Source organism: Candoia aspera, chromosome 5, assembly GCF_035149785.1.
Source record: "Candoia aspera isolate rCanAsp1 chromosome 5, rCanAsp1.hap2, whole genome shotgun sequence".
Lineage (NCBI taxonomy): Eukaryota > Metazoa > Chordata > Lepidosauria > Squamata > Boidae > Candoia > Candoia aspera.
In genome coordinates, this window is record NC_086157.1 from 32,820,373 (window position 1) to 32,847,834 (window position 27,462).

The window sequence follows — 27,462 nt, forward strand, 5'->3', positions numbered from 1 at the left end:
TGCCAGGAACTCTGATCATGTCAATTATCACTGAAACCTTGGGGTCAAGCATTAAGAGGAGGAAAATGACTATCTCTAGAGAAGGTCCAGCTGCCCAGGCAAAAGAATATTACTATTCTTTCTGTACTGACTGGGTGAGCAACCTGCAGGTCATAGAACACCGGCTGACTTCCAACCCCATATCAAAATTTTGTGCCATGATTTTTTCATGGTTTCTAAACAAAATTGGATGCATTAAACTTCTGGGAAGCTCCACAATGCACACATTTTATCCCTTAGCTGCCCCCCAAACAAACCAAGAAAATAGGCTGCATATGGTCCCATCACTGCCTCACCAGTCATGCCCTCAAAGGTTGTGGAAGGGGAGAAAATAAAGGGTGGCCTCTGCCCACAAAAATATTGCCTGCCCTGTCCTAATGGATGCAAGACTAATTATGCAAAATGATGCTGTTATGTGGCTCTATTCGGCTTTGGCAGCATTTATCACGTTGCAAGGACAGGGTATTGTGGGCTGCTGAATGCCTGTCCTTTTGGCTTAAGACCAGTCTAAAACAAGTAAAATACTTACAGGTAAACAATCCAGTATTATAAAACTGACAAATTCTCATTAAAGCAGTTCTAACCAAAGCATTCTGAAGGCTGGCACAACCAAGACACCTATTCCCATTCCACATCTTGTTAATTCATATAATCCAAACAAGCCACTAGAAACAAAATTTATTAAAATGCAACCTGCTAGTCACTTGCATTTTGACTATTTTCAAGGGGGTTGTTTTTTATTAAACCCAAATTAAAGAGAATCGAGTTGAGGTTAATACATAAAAAGGCATGATCTGGATGTGCTGTCCTCAGTAGTTCTTGAATCATCAGGTGGATAGTAAACAGCTCAAACATCTTCTTATTACTCCTGTAACATATTTTGAAAAATATTAGGCAATTAAAAAAAAATCAGTTCAAATAACTAGGGTCAGAAGTTCAATTACATTTGATTCTGAAGGTTTAACTTTTCAAACTGAAATAAACAGTATTTGCTGTTATTCACAGATATTTTAGGTGGTTATTTTTTAATAACAATAACAATTTATTAAATTTATATACACCTGGCTCCCAGCAACTCTGGGTTTTTGTTTTTGCAGCCTGGAAAATAAACTTCATAGGCTGTATGCAGGATACCCCTTTTAAATAAATATGACACAATGATACCTGCAAGACATGGCACTGGTATCCATTATTGTAGAAAAGGGAGTAGAAAAAGAATAGGCACAAACTAGTTAGAAAAGCCTTCAAAAGTTGAAAGAGAAAGCCATTATTCCCATATTTTACAGACGCGGTGGCGCTGCGGGTTAAACCGCTGAGCTGTCGATCGGAAGGTCGGCGGTTCGAAACCGCGCGGCGGGGTGAGCTCCCGTTGTTAATCCCAGCTCCTGCTCACCTAGCAGTTCGAAAACATGCAAATGTGAGTAGATCAATAGGTACCGCTTCGGCGGGAAGGTAACGGCGTTCCGAGTCGTCATGCTGGCCACATGACCCGGAAGCGTTTATGACAATGCCGGCTCCAAAGCTTAGAAATGGAGATGAGCACCGCCCCCTAGAGTCGGATTCGACTGGACTTTACGTCAAGGGAAACCTTTACCTTTACCTTAAGGTATGTTCAGATTACATTACCAATGTTTTTATTTATTTAAAATGTTAAAAATATCATCTGTACAAATATAATTTTAAGAACAAAAACTTCACTTAAATATCTATTATTACATTTGAAAGCTTGAGGACTCTCCTGCCCTGCTATATGGTTTGTTTGTTTACTTAACACATTTTTATAGCTCCCCATCTACCCAGGGAATTCTGGGCAGTGAACAAAAATAAAAACATAACCGAACTATACTTGTAGAGCTGCTGAAAAGTTTCTCCAGTTTCCGATGAACTTTCTGTCTGTACCTCAAATCCATGTCTTTCCTTGGTGGTTTGTGATTGGGTCTGCCCTATTTTATTTTGGCTGACTGCTGTCTAGTTCAGCTACTGCATCCATGTCTTTTCTGTTACTTTTCCCACGAATCTCCCAAGCTATGGAAATCCTGGGCTGTCCCACTCCAACAAATACGTAATATCACTACTGAGCAAAATATTTCGAGGTTGGAAGACTTACTTGATTTTTGAAAGTTTTTGAAGCAGAATGCTGAGTTTCTCCAGGAATTGGATATCAGGCGTAGAATTTCGAAGAAGCACTGAACAAGTGCGGAAAAAGAGCTCATTACTACAAGCTTCCAGAAAACGATTCAAATACCCTGAAAAATAAAGTGCTCAATAAACATAAGGAGCTCAGCAATCGTAATTGGTGTGTATAAACATAAAGCATGTTGTATCCAAACATCCTCCAACCTGGAATTCAGCAAACTATCAAGCTTTCTAAATTCAAATTTCAGCAGATAATACAAAACTGATGATACGTGGTATTAACCGGTGTAGTTTCCAGTTTTTGTTTGAAAAGCATTAGAATCCATTCCAGAGGAATTTAAATTCTGAGGTGAACAAATCTCTCATGCCCGTCACTCATACATACATATATGACTCATACATATAGTCAGTTGGAAAAAAAATGGTATTTTATTTATTTATTACTCAAATTTAGCCACCGCCCATCTCCCCCAGAAGAGGGACTCTGGGTGGTTTACAATAAAATCCCACATAAAACATAAACATTAAAATCACATAAAACAATTATGATAAAACACGATAAATAAATAAAATCCAAGAGAGATGTAAAATCCAGGCTGGTGGGAGGGACTCTAGGGTGCAAGCCATCTCCAAGAATGGTTATTCACTTTCCCGCCCCAGGTAAGACGGCAGAACCAGGTCTTCAGGGCCTTCCGGAAGGTCAGGAGTGAAGGGGCCTGCCTCACCTCAGGGGGCAGGATATTCCAGAGAGCGGGGGCCACCACAGAGAAGGCCCGCTTTCTGGACCCCGCCAGAAGAAATTCTCTTACGGACGGGGTCTGCAACATGCCCTCTCTGGATGATCGGGTGGGGCGGGCCAATGTAATGGGGATGAGACAGTCCCTCAGGTAACCTGGCCCCATGCCATGTAGGGCTTTAAAGGTAATAACACCCTGAATTGGACCCGGAAGCAAACTGGCACCCAGTGCAACTTGCGCAGCACTGGTGTTATATGTGCCCACCTAGGTGCACCAAAAATAGCCCGCGCGGCTGCATTTTGGACCAGCTGAAGCTTCTGGATACTTTTCAGGGGTAGCCCCATGTAGAGCGCATTGCAGTAGTCTATATGGGAGATAAGGGTGTGAGTGACTGTTTACCTTTGAAAGAACAATGGTAATTGTATTTTTAATCCCTGTCCTTTACAGGGGTGGTTTCTTAGAATATCCCACCACCATCTTGACTTGCCCAGCTCTACTTTGCCATGTAGGTTTTGATACTTCAGCTGAAGAAGATGAGGTACAAAGAAGTTGCCATCCATGTGCCTCACTTCTGACTTTAGAATGCTGACCAACTGTCCTGAACAGCAGCTTACCAGGACACATTTTACCAATCAGCCTCAATGACAGTTCCAGAAAATCTCAATCCTGAAGGTTTAAAAAATACCTTTCATACCAATCTGTGCATGTGAAAAGCACAGTTTTCAATGCCTTGGCTTTCTTAATGGTGGGAGAGACAGCTGTCTTGCTTAGCATAGTTCTGGGTTACAACTGTTTTCTTTAATGATGCCAGTGCCTGCATCCTCTTGTCAAGCAAAGCACAGAATTAGCCTAAATGTTTACAGGGTTTTGTTGGATTTCTGAAATATATTAATGAAGTGGAAACCCATTTTAGTTCTGTGATTTCCCAACAGTATGAATAAGGAAAAAAATACCAGAAACATCAGTGTTTGCATATTCTTCAACACAATCATCAATATGGTAGTATCTTTGCAACATTATTTCTAATGAAGGAAGGTTTCATTTCTTAGGGAACTAGCTGAGGTTTCATTTTTCGCAGAAAATGTTTTTCTCTCACTATTTGTTTCCATTTCCCGCTTAAGCAGCTTGTAGCTATCAAATTTATTACAATACAATAATATATTTATGTTCTGCTTCTGTAAGCAAAAAGCTGAAGAATATTTGAGTGCAGTCCATTCTGTATAAAAGGAAAAACAAAATTTTATGAACATGTAAGAGAAAAAGATTTTTGGTGTTAAATGTAGGAGCAATATTGTAATCCTATTTATTTGTTTGTTTGTTTGTATGCTGCCCACTTGTACAACTGTAGGTGACTCATAATACACACAGTAAACCACCACAAAATCCAATGTGTTACTTTTTAGCTTCCTCCAAATAAATAAACACTTTAAATATTAGCATGCAAAAGCCACAATGTCTACCGAGTTTATAAAGTGCTTTAAAGATTTCCTATCAATGCAATGCAATCAGTGGTTTCCATCTGAGTGTAGATTTTCAAAGGAAACATCTACAGTCTAATTACATATACACTGAGTATCAGATGTAAAAGCAAGATTCTTATTCTGCTTGTTTCCATTGCTTCTGCCCTCCTATGCAGGGTTAAGAGTATCTTGATTATTCTTTTTGCCCCAATTAAAAGGATATTGTCTTATACATAATCAGACTCTTTGCCTATTGAATCTAGCAACCTCTGCTGTCATTCTGTATAGTACAGATGTCAACATCCAAGGTACCTTAGAAGGTATTATATTACTTATTTGCAAGAACCTCTAGTACTAGAAAATGAAGTTAGGTCAGCACTCCAGTCATTACCAAGTCAGAAGGCTACAGGAATTAATGGTATATCTACAGAAATATGGCAAGCAACAAGGAGAATCAGTAAAGGTTCTAACCAAACTATACCAGCAAATCTGGGGAATGACACAGTGGCCAACAGATTGGAAGAGGTCAGTCTGCGTACCAATACCAAAGAAAGGAGACTTAACAGTGTGTAAACTATTGTACAATATTCTTAATATCATATGCAAGCAAAGTAACATTTAGGATCATCCAGCACAGATTAGAGCTGTGCATAGAAAGGGAAATGCCTGATGTTCAACCTGGCTTTAAAAAGGCCAAGGAACCAGCCACATTACTTCTGATACCCGCTGGATAATTGAGAAATCCAAAGAAAACCAAAAAGAAATTGGTATGTGCTTCATTCATTATAATGGCCTTTGATTGTGTGGATCATGTCAGGCTGTGGATGGATATCTCTGAACATCTCATTGCTCTCATGCAGAACTTATACACAGGACAGGAAGCCACAGTATGGACAGAACATGGCAAAACAGAATGCCTCCAGGCTGGCAAAGGAGTGAGCCAAGCCAATTCTCCCCTTATTTATTGCTTGGTAGGGTAGCCTTAGAAAGATATTTAGATGCTATGATGCCTCTACACTTACAAAATCAGAATTATGCAGGGAATGGTTTTCCCTATGACACTTATGAAAGACAAAGTTGGACTTTGAAGAAGCAGTATGGAAAAAAGTATTGATGCTTTTGAACACTGATGTTGGAGAAGACTTCCAAGAATACCATGGATAGCTAAAAAAACAAATGGATCACAGAACAAATCAATCCAGAGTTCTTATTCAAGGCACAAATGATCAAGCAAAAACTATCATTATCTTGGACATATTTCATGAAGACCCAGGTCCCTTGAGAAATCCATAATGCTGGCAAAAGTGGAAGGAAAGCGAAGAAAAGGATAAACAGCAAGGTGGGTGGATTCAGTTAAAAAGGAGATGCATGCACTTTTGGGAGACCTGAAGGATGAGTTTGGGGGCAGATTATCCTGGAGAAGGTCACTAAGAATCGACATAATCAACATAATCAATCAATCAATCAAATCCATCCATACAAAAATCTATCTAAATCATGCATACCTACAGTCCATTGCTATTACTGATCTTTCTAAGCCAAGCTTTCGTTTATTTACTGTTTAGTGTTATTTCTGAATACAGGCACAGTCACAGAGACTTCAATTAAAGCCAACAGTTCTTTAGTGTTCCCAGAGGGGTGAAATCCCAAACTGTGTGGGTTCAGACAGCTCACTTCTGTTTTGTACTACATGGAGCAGTACTGCTTTGGTCATCTCTGTCTTCAAATTAGAAGAAAAAGACAGTCCAAACCTATCAGACAGAACGTTACAGACAAGATGAGGAAGGAAAGGGAATCCTTTAAAAAAATGTATGCCACTTATCCTACATAAGCTATAAAGTATTTCTTGTTCTCCAACTTCAAATGCCTCTGTTTAAGATAAGTTTGCACCTGTTCTTTAAAAGAATAAAGGATGGGATGGATTAACTCTTGCAGCAGTGAACATAGTTAATGCTATGGAGAAATCATACTAAGGAGAAATCATACTCACAAAGTCAAGAATCTAAATCTTAGCCTTTTAAAAATATGTGGTAGGAATGTGTAGGTTCCTTCTTGTATAGATGAGAAACAAAAAAAGATGCATGCCAGAGGCTTAATAATTAAGAGGACTGTATCTGTAGCTACACAGTACTCAGTTTAATTCTAGATAACTACTAGTCCCCTTTAACCTTTCAACAAGAGTTGGTGCAAAGTCATCTTTAACAAAAGCAACAGCTGAATTCTTGTTATCTGCTCAACTATTCATTAGTGGCATCTTGAACTAGTTAAAGGCCTTGTCAGGTGAACTGCTTGAGTCTGAAGGATTATGTTGTACACCTTCCAAAGAAGCAGGAGAGAGGAGTATGAAATTATTTCCACCTAATTTCAGGCTAACCTTTACCCCAGCCTTTCCTAACTAGGATTTAGAATTGAAAGTCACATTGGAGCAAACCTTAAAAGGCAAAAGCCTTGTAGAGCCTCTTATTTTGAAAAACTTTAAGACAAGTCTTATTCTCAATTGTCCTTCCACAAAACAAACAAACAAACTTTGCAGTAGCCCCAGTACTGCTCTTCTGAACAGGATGTTTAAATTGCAAGAATAAAAATGCAATGTTTTCAAGCAAAGGTGAAGAACTGGTTGTGTGCAGTTCTTCAGGACCAATTTTGTGGAATAGGAGAAGGCAAGGCCAACTCCTTTCTCTGCACAAACCTTTCCTTCTATCTCTCTCTGCAAGCTCATTTAATAACAGTGTCTTTAATAACTTCACATACGCTACCACTTCCTGCCAAAATCTGGTAACATATAAAGCAAATCCTGTGTGGTAGCTATTTAGAAAAATGTTAGGTTTAAAGCTGCCACATGGATTTTTTGTGCAACTGACATAAAAGAAACATACTCCCAACAATGTATTAAGTGTCAAAACAGCTCTCTTAACATTAGGATGCAGAGGCTAAAGAAAAAAAAGAGAGTTATTTCCTAGTTAAGATAAAACAGCATAATCACTCTAGGCAGAAATTGTGGGATGAGTCCTTAGCAGTGATTTATCTCAGTGGAAAATCAAGCTGTCTTGTTTGTATAGGAATGCAGAGTGCTTTCTTTTAGTTCCACTAACTGTGAGTTTTAAACGCAGAATGATTATTCTGTTTGGCTGGAGGCACATCTGGAGATCTTACTTAATTCAGTGTTAAAGTATGACCGCAGAGACAGAAATTACAGCGTTCTATAGAATAGAACCAACAGCTGCAGTTCAATAGTGTTTACACGTGAAAGGTTATACAATTCAATTATCCAGGTAACAATTTAAGAACTCATTAGTTAAACTGTAGTACAAGAAACAAAGCAATCTTGTAGATAAAACTGTTGTGTGCTTGATTGAGTTTATTTCTAGAGAGACAGCTTACACATACTAAGAATTGAATAACCATTAGGAATCACAAAGAATTTAAGGGCATCTTATTACTAGAATTGATATTTACATAAACAGGCCTATGCTGATGCTCTCAGAGCTTGTTGAAAAGGCCAGCCCTACAATATCCAGCTGGACATTGTGTTTCCATACATTGGAACCTCATACAAAGATCCAATGGGCATAAGGCTTGAAATCATGTACCTTCTATAAAGGGTAAATCTTTTAAAGAGCATTCAATTTTTTTTAACTAGCTTCCCAACACAACTATTAAACTACAATGGGGGAAAACACATTTTCTTTTGCAGAGTTTCTTGTTCTGCCTAATAACAACAACAACAACTCTCCTGTGCAATAACCTATCAAGCAATATACCAAAAGTAAACTTAGAAAGCATACAAAATGAACAAAACAATGTTTAAAAAAGAATGTTGATCACTTACTAGATTCTGTTGTCATCTGAAGTAAACTGTCAACGGCACTGGAAAGGAGGCCTCTTCTTGATATTCTTAGGTGAGTCAATACAATGGGCACAGCTTGGTAGTCCAAAAACAAGACTTTCCCTTCATCTGTCTTCAGATCAATGCAAAGTGAATCAAAGGCTTGTGCCAAATAATCAGCTAAAAGATACATTAGAATTTAAATATTACAGATGTACACCACTGTTTCTAGTCACCCATAGAGGCCATCTCTAACATGCATAAGATACTACACAATATGCTACATCAATGTTTTTAAAGTATTCTGCTTACTAAATGAATTATTAAATGAATGTTTGCTCATTATGTGTGTCAAGCAGCAGCATATTAAGAAAGTTGACTTGAAGCAAATTATGCTCACAAAATCCTGTTATGTTTTATTAAACACAAGTTCCTCAATAACTATATAAACTTTACATTTACAGCATGCCTAGGTTATTTTAAAATGATTACAACCATCTTATACAGTAAGTAACAAAATCCTTGCTCACTGTAGGTGATGTTTCTTTGCATGTGTTCCTTTTGTTCATTTTACCCCTGCCCTAGGACCCCAAATTTCCAGGACAGGATGTTATTTAGTTACTATACAGCACAATTCTTTTTTTTTTTCCTTCTTCATAATGGGGAAAGTTTTGAGAGGACAAATATTCCTCTCAAGTTTTAGAAGTGACCAAATGGCAAACTCATCTAGTTAAGGAGCAGAACTCCAACCTCAAGTAAGCAACAAGCATTTCCCCCAAGGGACAGTACAGGCCCAAATTCTGTGGCAGTGATGGCCTCTACTGAACCCTTGGTCTTGCATTTTAAGCCAATAAAGTGTATGTGAAACAATTTATAATCCTGAATCCCAGGGTACGCAATCTTTTTGAGCCAAGAGGCATATTTGAAACTTTGAGTGCCTACTTTTGAGTCCTTTCATAAAACACCTCCATCGAAGATGCCTATTCACCAGGACCTGAGACAAGGATGACACCACTCCAAACAAGCTGCTCTCTACCATCCCCAGCTTTTTAATTTTTTATGTGTGGGCATATTTACAAAGCTTTGGGTTGCAGCCACCACTATTTTATTTTTCTTTAAGTATTTATGGGCCTATGTGGGTACAAGAGACATTTGTGTAAATAATTATGATGCTAGGGAATTTGGCACAGCATGCCTATTTTTAATTTAAAATGTCTAAAGCAGAGTCAGGTAAGAAGCCTGGAAGGAGAAGGACCTAATAGACCCCTTGCTGAATGCTCCTGGTTTACAGACCATTTAAAGCAGTGTTTTTCAAACCTGGCAACTTTAAGATGTGTGGACTTCAACTCCCAAGCTGGCTGGGGAATTCTGGGAGTTGAAGTCCACACATCTTAAAGTTGCCAAGTTTGAAAAACACTGTTTTAAAGTGATCAATGCTCAGTAATACTCATAGAGGAGTGGTTTTTGTGGGGTTGTCTTCAAGTCAGTCTTGACTCCGGGTGACTGCCTGGACTAGTTCCTGCAGTTTCCTTTTAAAATTTTCAGAAGTGGTTTGCCATTGCCTCCTTCCTAGGGCTGAGAGTGACTGGCCCAAGGTCACCCAGCTGGCTTCATGCCTAAGGTCGGACTAGAACTGTTTCCCAGTTTCTAGCCTGACGCCTTAACCACTACACCAAATCGGCTTTCTACACAGAGGAGTAGATGTAATGAAATGAATGACAGTTGAGTCACAATTGATTCAAGCCCCACTTATTTCCATAGATCTATTCTAATACTAATCTAATATATTCTAATTGGGGAAGGCAATAGCAAACCAGCCCGATACAGTCTGCCAGGAAAACGTCACGAAAGCGGCATCCCCCCAAAGGGTCAGACGTGACTCGGTGCTTGCACAGGGGGCCTTTCACCTTCTTTTTTCACATTCTAATTCTAATTAAATCTGAACACTAAGTCAGACAGAAGATGCTTGTTTTAGTTTCACAGATTATAAGTATAGCTATAAGCACAAGTGCTTTGCATTCAGTTTTCATTATAATCAAGCTATTCTTTTAAACAGACAGACAATATTTAAAAAAACAATAAACCTTCCTGCCTGAGAAAAAATACATTCACAACAAAACTGTAGACAGTGCAGCCTAAAAGATAAAGGAATATAAGGATATTTTGTAGTAGACTTCTTATAGCATTATGATTCCATAGTCTATTTCTCTCCTTTCATCCCTTCAACAATGTAGGCTGCATTCTACAAACATCTAATAATTTAAACATGCCCCAGGATTTTCTGGTTTTTGTTTCAACATGGCTGGTTCTCTGGAATGGATATAGTAAAGTAGAAAAAGATCAATAGCTGTTTAGATGTTTGAAGAATGCTAACACTCATCTACTCAGACGACACGTGACTGATTTTTTTCACTGGTCATTCAAAGAGTAACTTACTGTTGTATTGTGCTGTATTTATTATTTTATTTATTTATTTATTTTCTATCCTGCATTTTTTAATATATATAAATAACTCAAGGCAGCAAACATACCTAATCCTCCTTCCTCCTCCTATTTTCCCCACAACAGCAACCCTGTGAGGTGAGTTGGGCTGAGCTAACCCTCAGTGAAACAAAAATAATCCATATAGTAGCTTGCTAACATCAATCTGAATCATAAAATGTTGATAGAGAAAAAAATAGGAGCAGCAAAATCCTACAAATGTTTTCTAAAAAAGAAAAAATCCCATGGTGTTTAATGTAGATTATTAGTTAGTATGTTTAAATCTATACCCTAAAATAGAAAGTAGGTAATAAGTCTATTCATGGTAGACTTATTACCACTTGAAAAAAACTGAAAAAAACTGGCATCTTAACCCAAACTACACTAATTCTGGACATATTTCAAATACTGTAATATGTATGTAGGTTAATAACGTAATATTGTTCTCTTGCAAGATTATGTAACTCAGAAATCGCAAAACCTTACTTACAGTGCCCCCTACTGTATTATGTCTTTAAAACAATACATTGTTTACTAAGTATATCAGTACAATTAATTTAATTGATAATGAACACACATTTCACAATTTTATCTGAGAATGGAATTTTGGAATTTATTATAAGGCTCCCCCCACCCCCCCACCATGATGGACTGAGGGCATCCTTCATTGCTCGTACTTGCTTTAATAGGTATGATCATGGAGGTCTTAGATACATCGGTGGGAGGACTGACTCACTTTCAGTCCTGCACTTGAAAAGGTCACTAAAGAACTCCATCAGAAATATAACCTAAGAGAAGACAGTGAAAATATCCCCACTCCCCACCCCGAATAATTCAGCAAGTTAATGTTCATTTGAGGCAGTGACCATACTCTCCATCCACCGTATAGAAAGGTGTTCCCCAGTAAGGTCTCATTCTCCTAAAGCGAACCATAATAAAGCAGTCCCCCATTAAACGTAGGACGACTGGCTGAAGGAAGGCACTTTAGGAGGAATGGACAACCCACTGAAGGATCTTCTGCCAAAGAGGCTTCAACTGAAACAAAAGTACCTAACGGAATATAAGATAAATCGGAAGACCAGTTAGCTGCCAACACATGGCTCCCAAAAAGTCATTGTTGGAGAAAGCACTGAAGTGTTGGTAGGGTGAGCTGTGACACCCAGTGGATCGGGAGCCAACAGAGGTCCTCAGCTGCAGAAGTTTACTTGGTAACTCTAGGTCAGTCAGTCTCTGCCAGCCCAACCTAGACTGGGAGGAGGGAGCATTACATCCCCCAATAGAAGATAAGATCTGTAGCTCAGGGTTGAACTGTGAAGTCCTATTATATCCACTGTCTGAAGTAAAGGAGGGATATGAATCTAACAAACAAGCAAATAAGCCAGGGTGATGTAATCCTTAATCCATCTATGGATGACTGCTATTTGCACCTCCCAATCTACATTCATTGAAGAAAAGAAACAAAAGATTATCTAAAGACTGAAATTCGTATTTGCACAAGTTTTTTTTTCCTTTCTGGACATCTAGTTTGTGCCACATCATCTTCAACCTGGACTTGCTCAAGGACAGAAGGAAAAACTACTTCCTTACTTCTACGAAACATGTATTAACCTTGGATAGAAAAACAGGGCCTGATCTCAATACTATTGCCCAGCTCTTTTCAGCAAGAATTTTTTGTTGTTTATTCGTTCAGTTGCTTCCGACTCTTCATGACTTCATGGACCAGCCCACGCCAGAGCTTCACGATAGCAACAAGAAGAGCTACCTTCCAAGATAGCAATGTAAGGTCTCCCAAAGGTCTACTTCTGGTGACAATGTGGATGTTTTTTGGCAAGAATATGGAACTTTGAACAGTCACTAAACAAATGGTTGTAAGTCAAGGACTACCTGTATTTCCACTTTAAATGCCTTCTCTGTCTTGTAATCCACACTTTTTTTATCCAATATTTCTGATTTTACTATTTTGGCATCAAGCAAGATTTGTTTCACACCTGTGATTTGTATATTAACATCCTTTAGACATAGTCTATCCATAGAAGCAGACATCGTTACTAATGATATTGTGGCTACTAATTTCTAGCCCTATTCTTTGAAGATTTCAAATGTGAAAATATTTCAAATGTGGTAGTGTTTTGTCATTTTGTAGTCCTAATCCTAATCAAAACCAAAGGCAGTTTTCTTTTTGCCTTGAATCTTTAGTTCCCTCTAGCATCCAATTTAAATCATAAAGATTCTTATCTCTGTTATGAGTTACAGTAACCAAAGAAGCTTTGGTTCCCACAAAAAGCTGTTTATTTTATATAGTTAGTTCCAAAATCTTATAGTAAAAGTTTCAATATTCCAAATTTGTCTGGACCCTTAATTCCAATATAACTTCCTTGGTTCAAAATCTTATTTAGCTTTTTGCTGTTTATTTCAAATTCTTTAGGTTCTTAAACTTTTAGTTAATTTTTCTTTTGTTCAGAAATAAAGACAGACTCATCAGGTGGCTTTTCAAACTTGTTGTTCTGAAGACCTCTAATAGCTTTAAGATGGCTAGATAAGCAATTTCCAAAAGTGATTAGAAGTGAGATTAGAGAACTTAGTGTCCTTTAAAAGGCTCCGCTCCAGTTGTGAGCTTGATGATTGATCCCTTCATCTCCCGGCATTCAAACCTGTGGGAGACTACTGTCCTGTGGTCTCCTTGCAAGGAGCAGCCGTCTGGAGCACATGAGGGTGATCTCCCGTCCTCTTCTTGTCTGGAGATATTCTGAAGAACCAGTCTACTCACTGGTTCTTTGGTCTTTGCCGTGGAAACCCTCCAATTCAGATTCTGACTTACCAGACAGGCCCATAACTTGGAACTAGTATCCCAGCCCTTGGGCTGCTTGGCTCCTTCCTTAATCTTCTTCTCCCTGTTCACCCTCTGATGATAAGAAAAGTACTGCATGGTAAAGCCAACTACCATTCCTGATCATCAGAGATTGAGATGAACAGGAAATGCATATACTATAGCCAATATTTCCAGAGTGGTTCAGAGTAATAACTTGTAGCAGTCTTTGTAGGTGCAGCCTAAAGAAGATGCCTCCAAGTTGCACATTGCCAAGATGTAAACTGAGCTGGTATATGCTGCCGCTCTGGGAGATAGCTCCAAGAAGGAAAAGGAAGGGGGATAATTTATGCAGAAGGTTGTTCCATCTGGAATCAAAGCTGCTGGGATCCATTCGCCTGATGGTTGAGGTCACAACCATCAGAAGATCCTCAAACATGTCTCTGGAGAGAGCCAGTTATCTGCCCTGTGGTTTCCATGATGGCCCTCGCTGAAAAGAGTGAAGAAAGGAGCTTTCAGAGTATTCTACAAACCAAAGATAGATCCGAACTGGTGGTAAGTAGTATGTAAGAATTTTGTGATTCTGCCTGATGCAGCAAGTGAGAGGAGCAAACCTAATAAAGGATAGCCTTTCCCAACACTGCAGGAAAAAGACATGTTTCTGCACCTTAAATATTTTAAGCAATAATTGTAGGAAATCAGCAACTTAAAAAAAAATTCTAAAGAGACTAATAATTTTCCTAGGTTCCTAGTGTTAAATATTTTCAAAAATATTTATAGAACTTACCTTGTGTAACTACTTTGATTATAATTAAAGTTGATACAACTCGTAAAGATAAACTACAACTTTTAAAGAAAGATGCAGCCTTGGGCTTGGAATCAGTAGCAAGTTCAGAAGAACTGTATTGACTTCCCTTAGGGACAACGCCTTTAAATAAGTCTTCACCCAGCCTTCTCATGGTTGAGGTCATTGTTGCATGCTATTTATGCAAGCAATAAAAAGTAGAAAATGATCATACTATTCTTTGTTAGGTATTGTCATAACATATTTATTCTATATACATTTTATGGTAATTTAAATGCTACAGACAAAGATTATCAATATTGCAATCTGGTCATTTGAAATATGCAATGTACTTTCAAACCAGTGATCTCAGAAGATAAATACTTAATGTAATAGACCACTGACGCTACGTTTTATAATCTGAGTTAGAGTTGAAGGTGTCACGGTCCAGACAGAAAGTAGATTTGCTTATGGAAATGCTCAAATTCTGCCTAGCACAAATCTCTAACGAAGATGCATTGTTCCATAATGATTAATTATAAGATTGATACAAATTTGCATCAAAGCAGAAAAACAAAAGGAGATCATGCTGGCTTGAGGCCAGTAAAAAAATTATGTAAATTGTATAAAGAGAACCATACAATTTAACAAAGCATAGTGTTCAGATCTAGAATTCTAGTGGTCTATACAAGATGGATTTACAAAAGGACAACTGTGTTTTACAAGAAAAGAAGTTGTGGAATATAACTGTATTAATATTAAAAATGATTTACCTAATATTAAATAATACTAATCATTTCATTTTTAGATTAAGCAATGGCATAAAACTCAAACGCTTCAGAGAAACAATCTTATTGAAAAGCACATTTCCAGCATGAAAACATAGATTACCTGGGTACTTCCATCTAACTGCCTTAAAGCCCAGTAAATGCACTTAACCACAGGGAAGTGCAGGTTAGGATTCACAAAGGGCAGCCACTGAAGTTGTTCCGCAACTAGAGGCAAAAGCTCCAAAACACAAACAAAAAATTGCAATTATTTTCCAAATTGGGGTCTCACAAATAGCTTCTTCTTGGAAGCTGGTTCTTATGTTTTTACTCTTACATGAAAATAAGTGCTGCAATAATAAAAAAATTAAAATCCTCAAAAGTTAAATATTAATCTGTGAACTAGAGGAACATAATGTGTTAAGTTTTTTCTCACACTAATTTTTTTTCTCTTATTTTTTCCTTGCAAACTTTCCAAATCCAGGCTGGAGCTCCAGCCCGCCCAGCCCCTCTTTTTTGGCTGATCCAGGTACTAAAATTGTGCTCCAACTTGATTAGCAATAAAAATGTTGACATGTTTCTATAACTTTGAATGTTAAATAATTTAATTGTATTCAAGCAATAATGAATTGCCAAAAATGGTTGATTCTGTCTTTTTCACTGAACATTCCAGTTTGAATTATCTCAATCCTTTTACAGATTAGTTTAATCCTTAATAGCCTACTTTTACTACTGTACCAGTTTCTAATCTAGTGGTTTGCCATTGTCTTCAGCCCTGGGATATGGTTATGGTCACCCATCCATGTATTAACCTGGTCTCTCCTGCTTACATTTCTGAGATTAGCCAAGATCAACTAGATGGTACCACTTATCAGGGCCACAAACTGCTATTCAGGATAACATTCTAGGGACACAAATGGCATATAATTTGGCCAGTCACTATTTTGCATAATAGGTCCCATTTGGATCTGGGTTTGTTTATAATGGCTGGGATCAAAGAAGGCTGTTGACACAGCAATACTATTATGGAATGAGGATCTCTCCATGCAGGGAAACTTTACGTACACTTTGAACTTCCTGCACTAGGAACACAAGCTGGATCACAGTGTTAATAATGGAAGCCTGTTAATAAAATCTCTATTGCAGCTAAGATCTTGAAACTTAATTTTCTGAGAAATAGTGTATTTGACATTATGCTGGCATTAATAAGTTTTAAATATTTTCTGTATGCAGCTTAGTTGAGAAACAAGTTTTATAAAAATCTCTTTAAAAAACCACACTAAACTCATTCTTCTGGCAGTATCACAACTTTTCTATTACAGAGGAACATAAAATAAGCTTAGTTTGGCCTGAATGGAATGGACAGTGCAATCCTATGCATGCTGAATTAGAAGCAAATCCTACTGTAACCAATTGGCTTGCTCAGGCCCGCAACTAGGGTCTGTGTCACCCAGGGTAAACATGGATTCCGTGCCCATTTTGGTGCCCCCCTGCACTCATTTTGGCGCCCCCCCAGTGCTGCTCCCAGGGCACATGCCCCACTTGCTCCCCCCAGTTGCGGTCCTGGGCTTACTTTCAGGTAAACATGTTTTGGATTGCAACTAATGGACATATATGAACACTTTAGTTTTGTAATTTTCCATCTCAAGTAACCATCATCTCTAGTTTAAAAAATTCTTAAATGATGCAAGATTAGAATTAATTGATCTGAGCTAGCCTGGAACAAATCCAACTCACAATGAGCAAGATATGCTAATTACATATCATGAAACATACCTGTGGTTATATCTGAAGTTACACCCAGTAAACATGGATCCCTCGTTTTAGATAACAGGCTGCCTAATGATATTAAAATGAAGAACAGCCTAGGATCTACAATATCAAATTATTCTGTTTAGTCAGCAAAACACTTAAACACACAAGTACTGAACATACAGATTATACCAATATAACCTTTTTATAAAATAAGTTGGAAAAAATCCTCTACCTTGACGCATTTCTCCTGTATGTAGTTTCTGTTGGAAATAAGCTTGTGAATGTTTTCTTTCTCTTCCTCAACAATCAATTTGCAGAGGTGCTGCTCTGAGATCCAGTCCATTAATACCATTAACAGGTCATAAATATGTGAATTAGGTGGTAACTGCAAAAAAAAAAAAACATCAGAAGGGAGATTTGAAATTTTTTTTTACTACAAGATGATATTGACAGGATGAGCCAACTTGTATGTTTGAGAGTCGCAACATGCATCTGGTTTGAATCAGCTGCCTCGAAAGTGCATGGAAATCCTGGCTGGTGCTGGTAGGAAGGTTGGGAGGAAGGGAAACATTTTTCCAACTTGACGTGCAGGATAATCATCCTGCAAAACTGAAGGTGGAACTACAGCTGCCCCTTATTTTGCTGTGGGGAGCCACTACAGGTAGTTCTCAGGTTATGACAGCAGTTGGGACTGGAATTTCCGTTCCTGAGCAATGTGGTCGTTAAGTGCGACATCACATGACCACATCAGTTAGTGAAAGCGATCCTGACAGTCCTGACTGCCACTGTAACCTCAGGACCGTGTGGGTCGTTAAGCAGGAAGAGGTGGGAGTCCCAGGCAAGTAGATTGGCAGGTGAGACCTTGTGATAGGATGTGGGAAAGACCTTGGGAGATTGGGTCAAGAGACGCCACCAAGGGAACGGTCAGGTAAGAGACTGAATTTGACTTGTCAGGCATCCACAGTTGCACATACAAAAGTACACACATATTAACTGTCAAATCAGCACACTATAATGTAACTGCAAGCATTCCTTGTGTGTTTAACCATCCCTCATCTTTGTCTTACTCCCTGCTCAATGCTGAACCATTTATGAAGGATTCCATTTCTTCTCGTGCATCGGTTTAATGTTGGCTGGGACTTGGTTGCTGGAGGCAGAGGTGCGATACATACAGCAACCAACCTTCAACTCCATATTTGTACGAAGCATTCCGTAATTCAAGCATACTCTCTAAATCAATAAATATATGAAAAGATTTTAATTTCAGATTTCTTTAGCTCTTGATCTTTTCCATTTCTTTCCTCCTTAAACATATATGCACGGTTGATACATAATGTATGTTAATGACACAATATCATTAGTTTATTAAAAAAAAGAAGAAGAAAAGATATTTGGCAAGAGTTTTTAAAATGATTGCTAGTAATTCTAAGAACTCACTGATTACCTCCAATAATACAAATGAATGTAACTCAACATCTCATGCATACAAATATCCAGTGTCACAAGGCACTCTTGTATATAAAAGGGTTAACTGTACATTTTATATGCGCAGCTGCCCTTTCCGCTTACAGCCCCTTACACAAAATAATGCCTTTCTGGCTTCAAAATTCTGAGTTGGGGCCATTGCGTGTTTCATAGCATCTGCTTTACTTACTTTATAAGCTTTTGATGGTGCTATTGCTCTCTCTGACTTCATAGGCTTATGGTCTTGGAACAGGGCTTCTTTAGATTTCTGTACTGATAAAAATTCATGCTTTCTCTGAAAGAGGTCAGAGAGATAAAATGTAAGATTTCTGAGGGTGTGGTGGGTGGAGGGCAAGGATAAAAAAAGCCAAGATTAAATGTTACCTGTAAATTCTCTAAACGAGCCTGTACTTTTCGAGACTGGACTTCAAGCTTCTTGTTTTGCTCAGTCACATCACTTAACTAAAAACAGGGAGAAAATGTTGAACCCAACCTTATAATTAAATGTTTCTATTATTCTATTACTTTGTTTTCCCTTCCAATATGAGGAAAAACTCATCTGAAGTTCTAAACTCATCTAAAAAGGGAAGACTCCAGACCAGGGTTTCCCTAGGGTTCCTTGAGAGGTCACTAGGGATTCCCTGGGAGATGATGAGTTATTTAAAAAATTATTTCAAATTCAAACAACTTCACATTAAAGAGGGAAGTTTCATTCTTTATTTTCAGTTTAAGAGCATTGTTAATGCATATTTACAGGCCTACACATGAAACGAATGTAATAATTTTGTCACTTGTGGCCTATATTTGAGCCTGAATGTGCAGGGGTTCCCTGAGGCTGGAAAAATATTTCAAGGGTTCCTCCAGGGTCAAAAGGTTGAGAAAGGCTGCTCCAGACAGATGGTTAGTCCAGAGTCCAAAATGACCTAGCTACATCAACCAACAGTATGAAGATCAAAATCATGCTGACTTCAATCCTAAATACGTCCAAAGCACATTTATCTAATGGCATGTTTTACTGAAACTGTCAAGGATTTTATTTTTCAGCACTGTGGTTAAAGACTATTCCACACATATTTTCACATTTCCAGCTTCATGCTGACAACATCAAATCAAATAAACCTTTAGTATAGTCATAGACTAGCATAAGGGGATGGGGGCAGCTAATAAAAAGAAACATAAAAAGATAAAAGATAAAAATAAAGTTAAAAGACATACATACATACATACATACATATATAAGAAAGATAGAAGGTATAAAATATAAAAAGTGAAAATCTAAAAGTTGTAAAGAGCTAAAATATAGAAGGTATAAAAGATATATATTGTATAAACTAAATATATGAGACACAGAAGGTATAAAAGGTATGAACAGTTAAAGAAAGGAGAGGTGGGAACATTAGAAGAACATAGGGGAGCATTAAAAGTTTGCATGTGAAAGGCTATATTTGTTAGGTGACAGAGCACCCCAATATAGCAAACCAGGTGCACACTGAATCTAATCTTATAATGCTGAGCCCCAGACACAAGCCAGAATTCCTCATCTGACAAATTTCACAGAACCTGGCAATGACTGTCTGCTGTACCAGGATTAGTATCTGAAAGCAACAGGATGGTGTAAAATTGTCCTGTGTGCCCCAGGTATTTATGTAGTAGTGGCAGGATGAGACTAGTGTCTCTGTAGTACAAGCTCTGGAGAAGCACAGATTCTGCTGTTTCTGTGTGTCCAGAGTCACAAGGGCACTGCTGCTCCAAGGACGGAGTCTTCCCCTATTGACCTTCAAGGATGCCTGATGGGAGGGGAATGCATGACTTTGTGCCAGAGTAAGGGGCCTTCTGGGCTTAGGGACAGTTTAATTAGGTAAGCCATGAGGAAGGCAGAGTACCTGCTGGCAACACTGACAAGAAATCTTGGGGCCCTGGTTAGGCCTGACTGGCCATGTGGATTACATCTTTCCTAAGGTGCTTTGAAAGCTACTTACATATCTGAAAGCACGTAATAAGCAGCCACAATTGATTGAGGCTCCCCATGATTGTGGTTAATGGGTGTCCTTTTCAAATACTGCAGATGTGTCCAATCTGCAATGGAAACATGGGCACTTATGCCCACTGCTAAAATGTATGAAACTGTAACAGATTTACCATAATTTGAAAGCTTTAATTTTCAGATAGAAGAGCTTAAATCATTAAAAGACTATTAAGCTACACTAATTCAAATGCTAATTTTTCAAAAGATACCATTATGTACTACGGTAAGTTAACACAAATTTTCACCGCAACTATATTTCTTAAACAGCATCATTTGTAGATACTTGTCACTGTCGTCATCACTACCACCACCACCCCGGTATTAATACTTCATTTTAAAAACAATACCCTTCTAAATTTATAGCATTTATAACACCAGATTAATGAGTCTGTTAAAACTGCTATTGCCTGTTTTTTTAAGGTGTCATTCAGCTCCTTTAACGTTTCAAATGATGTCTTCAGCCTTTTGTTCTCCTTTGTTTTTTCTTTCAAGGCATCAGACAACTGCTTTATTTCAGCTCCATGTTGCTGCAAACAAAACTAAGAACTTTTAAAACAGGATTAACCATGGTTTTCAAAAATCACTGTAAATCAAAAACAGTCTCTGCATATAAGGTAGACGTGATATAAATGCAATATATAAGGAAAGAAATAATTGTACCACCCAGCACTTTCTCAAATAAAAATCCAATATCCTCAAGCTCAAAAAAGAAAAAGATAAACATTCTAAAGGAAGATAAAACTTAATCTTCCTTGAGTAACCTTTCTGTCAACATTCTGAAATATAGTCCTCTCTAGTACATGGCAGAAAAACTGGCTAATAAACAACAGAAAGGAAAAAGAAAACAAAACAAACTTCATAGTCATGCTAACAGAAGCAGCAATAAGATCAAACTCTAATGCATGCATCATAGATACCTCTCTCTCTCTAGATACACACATGCGCGCGCACACACCTATCATGGCTACATAAGCTCTACACCATCAGTCCGAGTTTTGCTAACAGAGAAGTCTTTTTCATTTGTCCTTCCCATTCCCATAACATCTTCTTCAGGGCTTCCACGTATCCTTTGATTACCCAAACGTTTGTTTCTCAGTCCACTTCCACTACTGATGCCCTCTATTTAGTGTCTTCTGTAAATTACCCAGGAAAAGAATTATTTCTTTACTCTAGGAGTAGAGAACTGATACATTACAGCACAGCCTGATTCCCTGGCTGCACTGCATTCCCAACTGCGTGGGCAATACTGATGTCTAAGGACATTATCTGTCATGTCCTTAGGGAAGACATTTCACTACTTCTATCTGATGTTATAAATACTGCCTGTGTTTTCGTTAGAATAATCTTGTCAAACTTAAGAAGAATTTTGTAATACCTCCTTCATAATTTGGAATTTTGTGTGAACTTCCTCTTCAACACCCCTTATCTTGGTCAAAGCAGCTTCGTGTCTACAAAGCTGTACTTCCCGTTCAGCTATGAAGCACTCTCGCTTTTCAAGTTTCAAAGCATATTCTTGCTGACTTAATTTCTCTTGCTGCACCATAAAAGACAAAAGAACAAAAAATAAAATACTGCAACATCTGCTGATATTGGAAAGAAAAAGAAAAGGTACTGATACCTGAACCATAATTATGATTTTACCTGTAGCTTCTGATGGATGATAGATAATTCATGATAAATTTGATTGAACTGGGGTGTTATCAGGCTTTTCCCATTCAATTCTTGGGTTTCAGAAATGCTCACACTCTCTCTTACTGCATCACCGTCACTATTATAATCACAGTACGCGGCCACTGTAAAAGTGGATGGCAGAGTAATATCTAACAGATGAAAATGGAAGCAGCATGATCAGCATGTTATTCCTCTATTTTACAAAAGCCATTACAAAGGGATTTTTCCATTATGGAAAGACTGTATGCTGGTTGTGCGATTAACCAATTTTCTAGCTGATGACGTGGTAGACAGGGTTGTGCCTGTCAATTAGTTCACATTATAAGTTATCATCAACGCATTCTGTTAACAGGGAAGTTTAACGGTTGGAGATAGTTCAACAGAATTGCACAGCACAATTAAATCTGAAAGCTTAGCCATGAATATGCATGAACCAAAATGTTGCCCAATTATTTATTTTATAGATTCTGCCAAACCTTGACAAAACTTCCCACAAGGTACCTTAACATACAAAATTATCAATAGGATACAAATTAAAACAGATAACAATATCAAGACAATGTAAATAGATCAAAATTAAATAAATAAACACACCAGATTTCACAGGGAGAGAAAATCCTGTAAGTGCTGAAATTTACATTCAATTCTTTTTCCCTTCATCCCAAAGCAACTGTGGCCTTAAGACTCTTTGACGTCTTAATTAGAATGTTTGATACATTTGCACCTGACTAACTTAAAATTCCTTAGGAGTGCCAAACCTCCTCACCAGTTATGTGGGTGCCAAATAATAACAACAACAATAGCAATCTCTCCCTTGAGGTCTCATGTTGTCACCTGAAGTCACTCAAGATTTCAGTGTTCTGACATTTGGTGAAGTTGTGAAATTTTAATGAGATTTTTTTAACTGGACACAAATGCCATGCAGTGAAATTGTGCATTATTTAGTATGCCCATGGTAGTTACATTGCCAATACTTTTTGTAGCTGTTATATCCTGTTACTTGGAATATAACACATCCTTGCCACAACTTTGAAAAGTACTCAGGATTACTGTTAAAGAAATACACAAGAATCAAACCTTGAAAATATCCAGAGTGATCTCTAGCTGCTCTTATGATTTCCCCAGAATGGAAAAAAAATACTTATTTTTCTCCATTCTGAGAAGAATGACTAAAGTTAAAAGTCCTGGACATGACCAACTAAAGCAACTCATAATGATTGTTTTGTTTAGCAAGGTAGATAAAATGAGCTACGTAACTAATACCACAAATCATTTTGCTATTCAGCGAAACACAGATTTAGTGCAGAAACTTGCCAATATGTTTAATAAAATAAATAATACTCCACCCCTTGTCTGGAACTAGGGAGAGATATTTCCTCCTCGTTGGCATAGTGACAATTTGTCATTACTGAATCCTGAAAACCTCAATATGGTGAAAAATGGAGTCTCCATGAGTGAAATGCAAATGTGAATTAAGAGGACACAAGGGAGGAGCTTAGAATAAAATTCAATAACCATCTTGCATAGAATGACACCAACGGTATAGTTAAGAGGCTAGAAAAAATGTAGCAGCAGATCAAGCTAATGATGAATTCTGCATAATTTCAGATGTGAAGCTGTTATTTCGCTCAAGTTGTGTTAGAAACAATAAGTATTTGATTACCTGTTTCTGAGCATATGCCTTCACTTTGGATTTCACTGCTTCCAAGAAAATCTCCAATCAGTTCTGGCTGTATATGAAGCTGGTCTGAACTGTACAGGGACGCCAACTCATCATCTGGCCTAACAAACACAATTATTATGGTAAACTACGCACGATATAAGACAACGCTAGAATAACCAGAACGTTTTAGAATAAAAAAATATTGTACTTCACAGGAAATTACTGAACTGAATTAAGTGACCTTTAGGTTATGCAATATAAAGGATATACGTTTCAAAGAGTAAAGAAGTTTATTACCAAGCGAGGTTTTTCAAAGTTTTTGATGAGTCCAATAATCTTCTATTCTGCTTTCTTCTGCAGTACAGAAGTTTTGATTGTGACGAATTTATCAGTATAGATGCAACTGTATCATCAAGTGAGCTGTCTCCTGTGAGGAAACTTTACTTCAGTGAACTACAGTTAGAGACCATCATGCATTAGTTACAGAAGAGCATCACTGAATTAATTATGGAATATTTTGAACTGCATTACAGCAAACAAATAAAGAATGAATGTTGAGTTATTAAATGAAGGTACACACCCCAAATATGCATATTGCCAATTCTTTAATTTAAAGGGAATTTTCCACCCTTCCTTAATCTTCTGGAGCAGATCTAAGCGGCACAATGTTGGGATGGAGAATCCATCTTACTAAAAATGCCACTCCATCTATGGGAGATCTCTGTTGGTTAAAAGCCTGTTTCTCCCTCCACAATACAACATCCCAATTTCTTTGGAAGGTGAGGCTCTTCCTAAATAAAGTAGTAAAATAGGATGTAGAAAGATGTCTTTGTCTCATGGTGGCTAATTCTGTTCTCCGCAAATTCTTGATGATGCTTGTGTATTTTTTAAAAAGCAACAGATTGCTTTATACAATTGCTCAGTATCATTAATTGGCTAATCTTTGGCTGCAGTAGTAAAATTTGAGTTAAATACTTTCACTAAACAGAATTTGCTTTTATAATATTGTGATACACAATGTTCCTCCTGATGCAGGCTCAAGTTCACGTGACTACATGGATATGCCTATCCTGTCTTCTTGGCAACAACATGGAAGTGGTTGACCATTGTCTTCTTCTGAGATACTTATTTACTTCCCAATTGAGTCTTCAGCTCTGGGATTTCCAGATTGTCTCCCTTCCAAGTTCTAACCAGTCTGAACCTGCTTAGCTTTTTTTAGATCAACCAAGTTTGAGGAGGTGCTGCCACTTGGTGTGACTGTTATAATACATCATTTTTAGGTCAGTACAAGTTCTACTGATTATTTGCTCTTCTGAAGTTTTCACATAGTATCAGTGTTATTAAAAAATGTCAGAATATTACTTGCTACTACCTGGTATTTTGCAATTTTAAGGTATGGAAGGGAGCAGCTAATTTGTATTTTTAATGCCTAGAGTTGTGTAATTTTTAAATGATCAATAAACCAGCCTTGGACTCTAAATGTTATAATATCTAGCCTGCAGATATTAAATATGTTACACAGGATATTCACCTTCAGGCCCACATTTCAACACTGGCGTCATGGATCAAGGAGATTATTTCTGGTTTCTAAATTGGTGGGAGCCCAATTAAACACTTTTAGGGGGCAGAGATCAAATATGCTGTCACTCAGGGTTTTTTTTTACCTTCAGAGAAAATGTACTAGTAGGACTCAAAAATGACATCCTCTTTGTAAGGCCACACAAGAACACTCTACAAAAACCAGTAATATTCCCTGGACCAGATTCTGTTTTTACAATGAAATATTTCATTATGCCAGTTTGGCTAGAAACCAGGAGACTGTGAGTTCTAGTCCCACCTTAGGCATGAAAGCCGGCTGGGTAACTTTGGGCCAGTTGCTCTCTCTCAGCCCTAGGAAGAAGGCAATAGCAAACCATTTCTGAAATCTTGCCAAGAAAACTGCAGGGACTAGTCCAGGCAGTCCCCAAGGATTGGACACACTTGAATGGCAAAAAAATAAATAAATCATTATGTATCTACAGAGAGGACAGCCATAGCATCATCTTGGTCAAGGCCCAGATCTAGAATCACATCTCAGTAGCATCTCAGTTACTCTATCAATATGCCAGCATGTGAACCCAAAAACCTATTTGTGTGTTTAAACTTGTACACAATCCTCATTCATAAATTCGGAGTTGGAAGAACCAGTTTTCATAAATTTGGAATGAGGGAGCAGGATCATTGACCAAGAAGACTCTCAGGAAGGCATTGATAGCAGGAACATAATCAGTTTATGATTCAGTATATTGGATGAAGTTAGCAACTGGGTTACAGTAATTCAGTGGATCGTGCTCAGTAAACTGTTACTATGTTATGCAGACAAAGCTGCTGCTAAGAAAGTACCATCCTTACCCATTGTTTTTGATGGAGAGATAGAAATAAATATTAATGAATGCTCTCTACTGAACCTATTTTTGTTAACAAATGAAACAAACATGTCTTTTTAAGTGTCTTACCTGTAGCTATCAGGGCCCTTCTACTTTTACTTTTGGCTTGTGTTACATCCAAAAGATAACCCTGAAAGAGGAAGTGTACACCTGAATTAGAAGCATCATCTACATAGCTGCTTATGACATACACACAGATTTTTATTGTTCCTCTGCTCTCACTCTTAAGACTCTCCCTCCAAACCCTTTTCAAACAATGTTCCTAAATCAGACTGAGGACCAGTTAATATTTTATTTATTTATTTTATTAAACAAATGTATATGGCCTCCCAAGTCACACACAGTGATTCTGGGCGGCTTACAGAATTAGAAAGCAATAAAACAAGAAAAAAACCAATAAAACCTCCTCACCCACCCACCCTGGTGGCAACAGACCCACTCTATATCAACCATTTAATTGGCTCTGTATCTGCTTGGGGTCCCCAGGCCTGCTGACAAAACCTCTTCAGAGCCTTCTGGAAAAGTATCAAGGTGGGGGTCAATCTTATCTCAGGGGAATGATATTCCACAGGGAGGGAGCCACCACGGAGAAGGCCCCTTTTCTGGGTCCTACCAGGTGCACCCCCCTCATTGATGGGACCCACAACATACCCTGCCTCCCTGCTCTGGTGGGCAGGGTAGATGTAACTGGGGTGAGGCAGGGTATCCTCAAACAGCCTGTAGGGCCACTGAGTGGGGGGAGATTTGATGTCAGTCACGGACAGTCCAAGCTGGGGAATAAGGAGCACAAACCCGCTAGAAAGGCCCATTTGAATATCGCTTCCAAGGTGACCTGTCTTGTGCGATGCAGGAACCCACACCAAAAATACGCGCCTCTGAACACGTGCACATTATCTTCCGAACCCCAAGTGCAATGGCCACAGGCCCACCAAGCCCACCCTTGTATTTCAGGGCAGTGGCAAAACTGGCAGTTCAGCATTATATCCGCAACGCCTCTTTCAAACTCCACTCCGCGCCCGGATCTCGTGGGGATGGAGCTACAGGTATTCAGACTAGCTCCCGAGCCCCTCGCGCACAGACCCCACCTCTCCGCTCAGATAGCGTCTCCTCCAACGCTCAACCGAGCTGCTCAGCTCTGGGGAATGCGCCATGGAAGAGAAGCCAGGCAGGTAGTCCCCCCGCCGCCCTCCCGCCTTTCATAACAACCACCAGCTAGGCGAGCAGGGGGCGGAAGGAGGAGACAGCCAAATGAACTAAAAGGCGCTTGCGCGAGGTGGCTTTGCTCCGCCCCCGCCTTCCTGGGCCCCGCCTTGTTTCCAAGGCGACCGGCTAAGCCGCGTCCGGAGCCTTAACGTTCTGCTTCGCTGCCGCGCGAGTAAAGGTGCGAATGCGGGACTCCAGGGAGCTGGGGGGGAGGGGGG

At 38.5% G+C, this 27,462-nt stretch overlaps 1 protein-coding gene across 1 annotated transcript; it reads right to left on the reverse strand.

Annotated features, from left to right (window-relative positions):
* Positions 1 to 702: 702 nt before the first annotated feature.
* On the reverse strand, positions 703 to 27,257 carry CCDC138 (coiled-coil domain containing 138). The gene is made up of 15 exons (XM_063304907.1): positions 27,127 to 27,257; positions 26,111 to 26,171; positions 23,913 to 24,042; positions 23,616 to 23,734; positions 21,923 to 22,101; positions 21,657 to 21,815; positions 20,689 to 20,808; positions 18,640 to 18,717; positions 18,446 to 18,550; positions 17,024 to 17,176; positions 15,161 to 15,277; positions 14,273 to 14,465; positions 8,202 to 8,378; positions 2,147 to 2,285; positions 703 to 907 (listed from the first exon to the last, which is right to left on the reverse strand). Exons 1-15 carry the CDS (start codon positions 27,190 to 27,192, stop codon positions 736 to 738), a joined length of 1,968 nt encoding a protein of 655 aa, XP_063160977.1. The 5' UTR covers positions 27,193 to 27,257; the 3' UTR covers positions 703 to 735.
* Between the last annotated feature and the right edge of the window lie 205 nt (positions 27,258 to 27,462).

Excerpts from the sequence above, each read along its gene's own strand:
- CCDC138 (XM_063304907.1), bottom strand. The coding sequence starts at position 27,192 with ATGGCGCATTCCCCAGAGCTGAGCAGCTCGGTTGAGCGTTGGAGGAGA. Across the intron at positions 24,043-26,110 it reads AAGGGCCCTGATAGCTACAG|GAGACAGCTCACTTGATGAT; the intron begins GTAAGACACTTA and ends GTTTCCTCACAG. Across the intron at positions 8,379-14,272 it reads AATCAAAGTAGTTACACAAG|CTGATTATTTGGCACAAGCC; the intron begins GTAAGTTCTATA and ends TGTATCTTTTAG.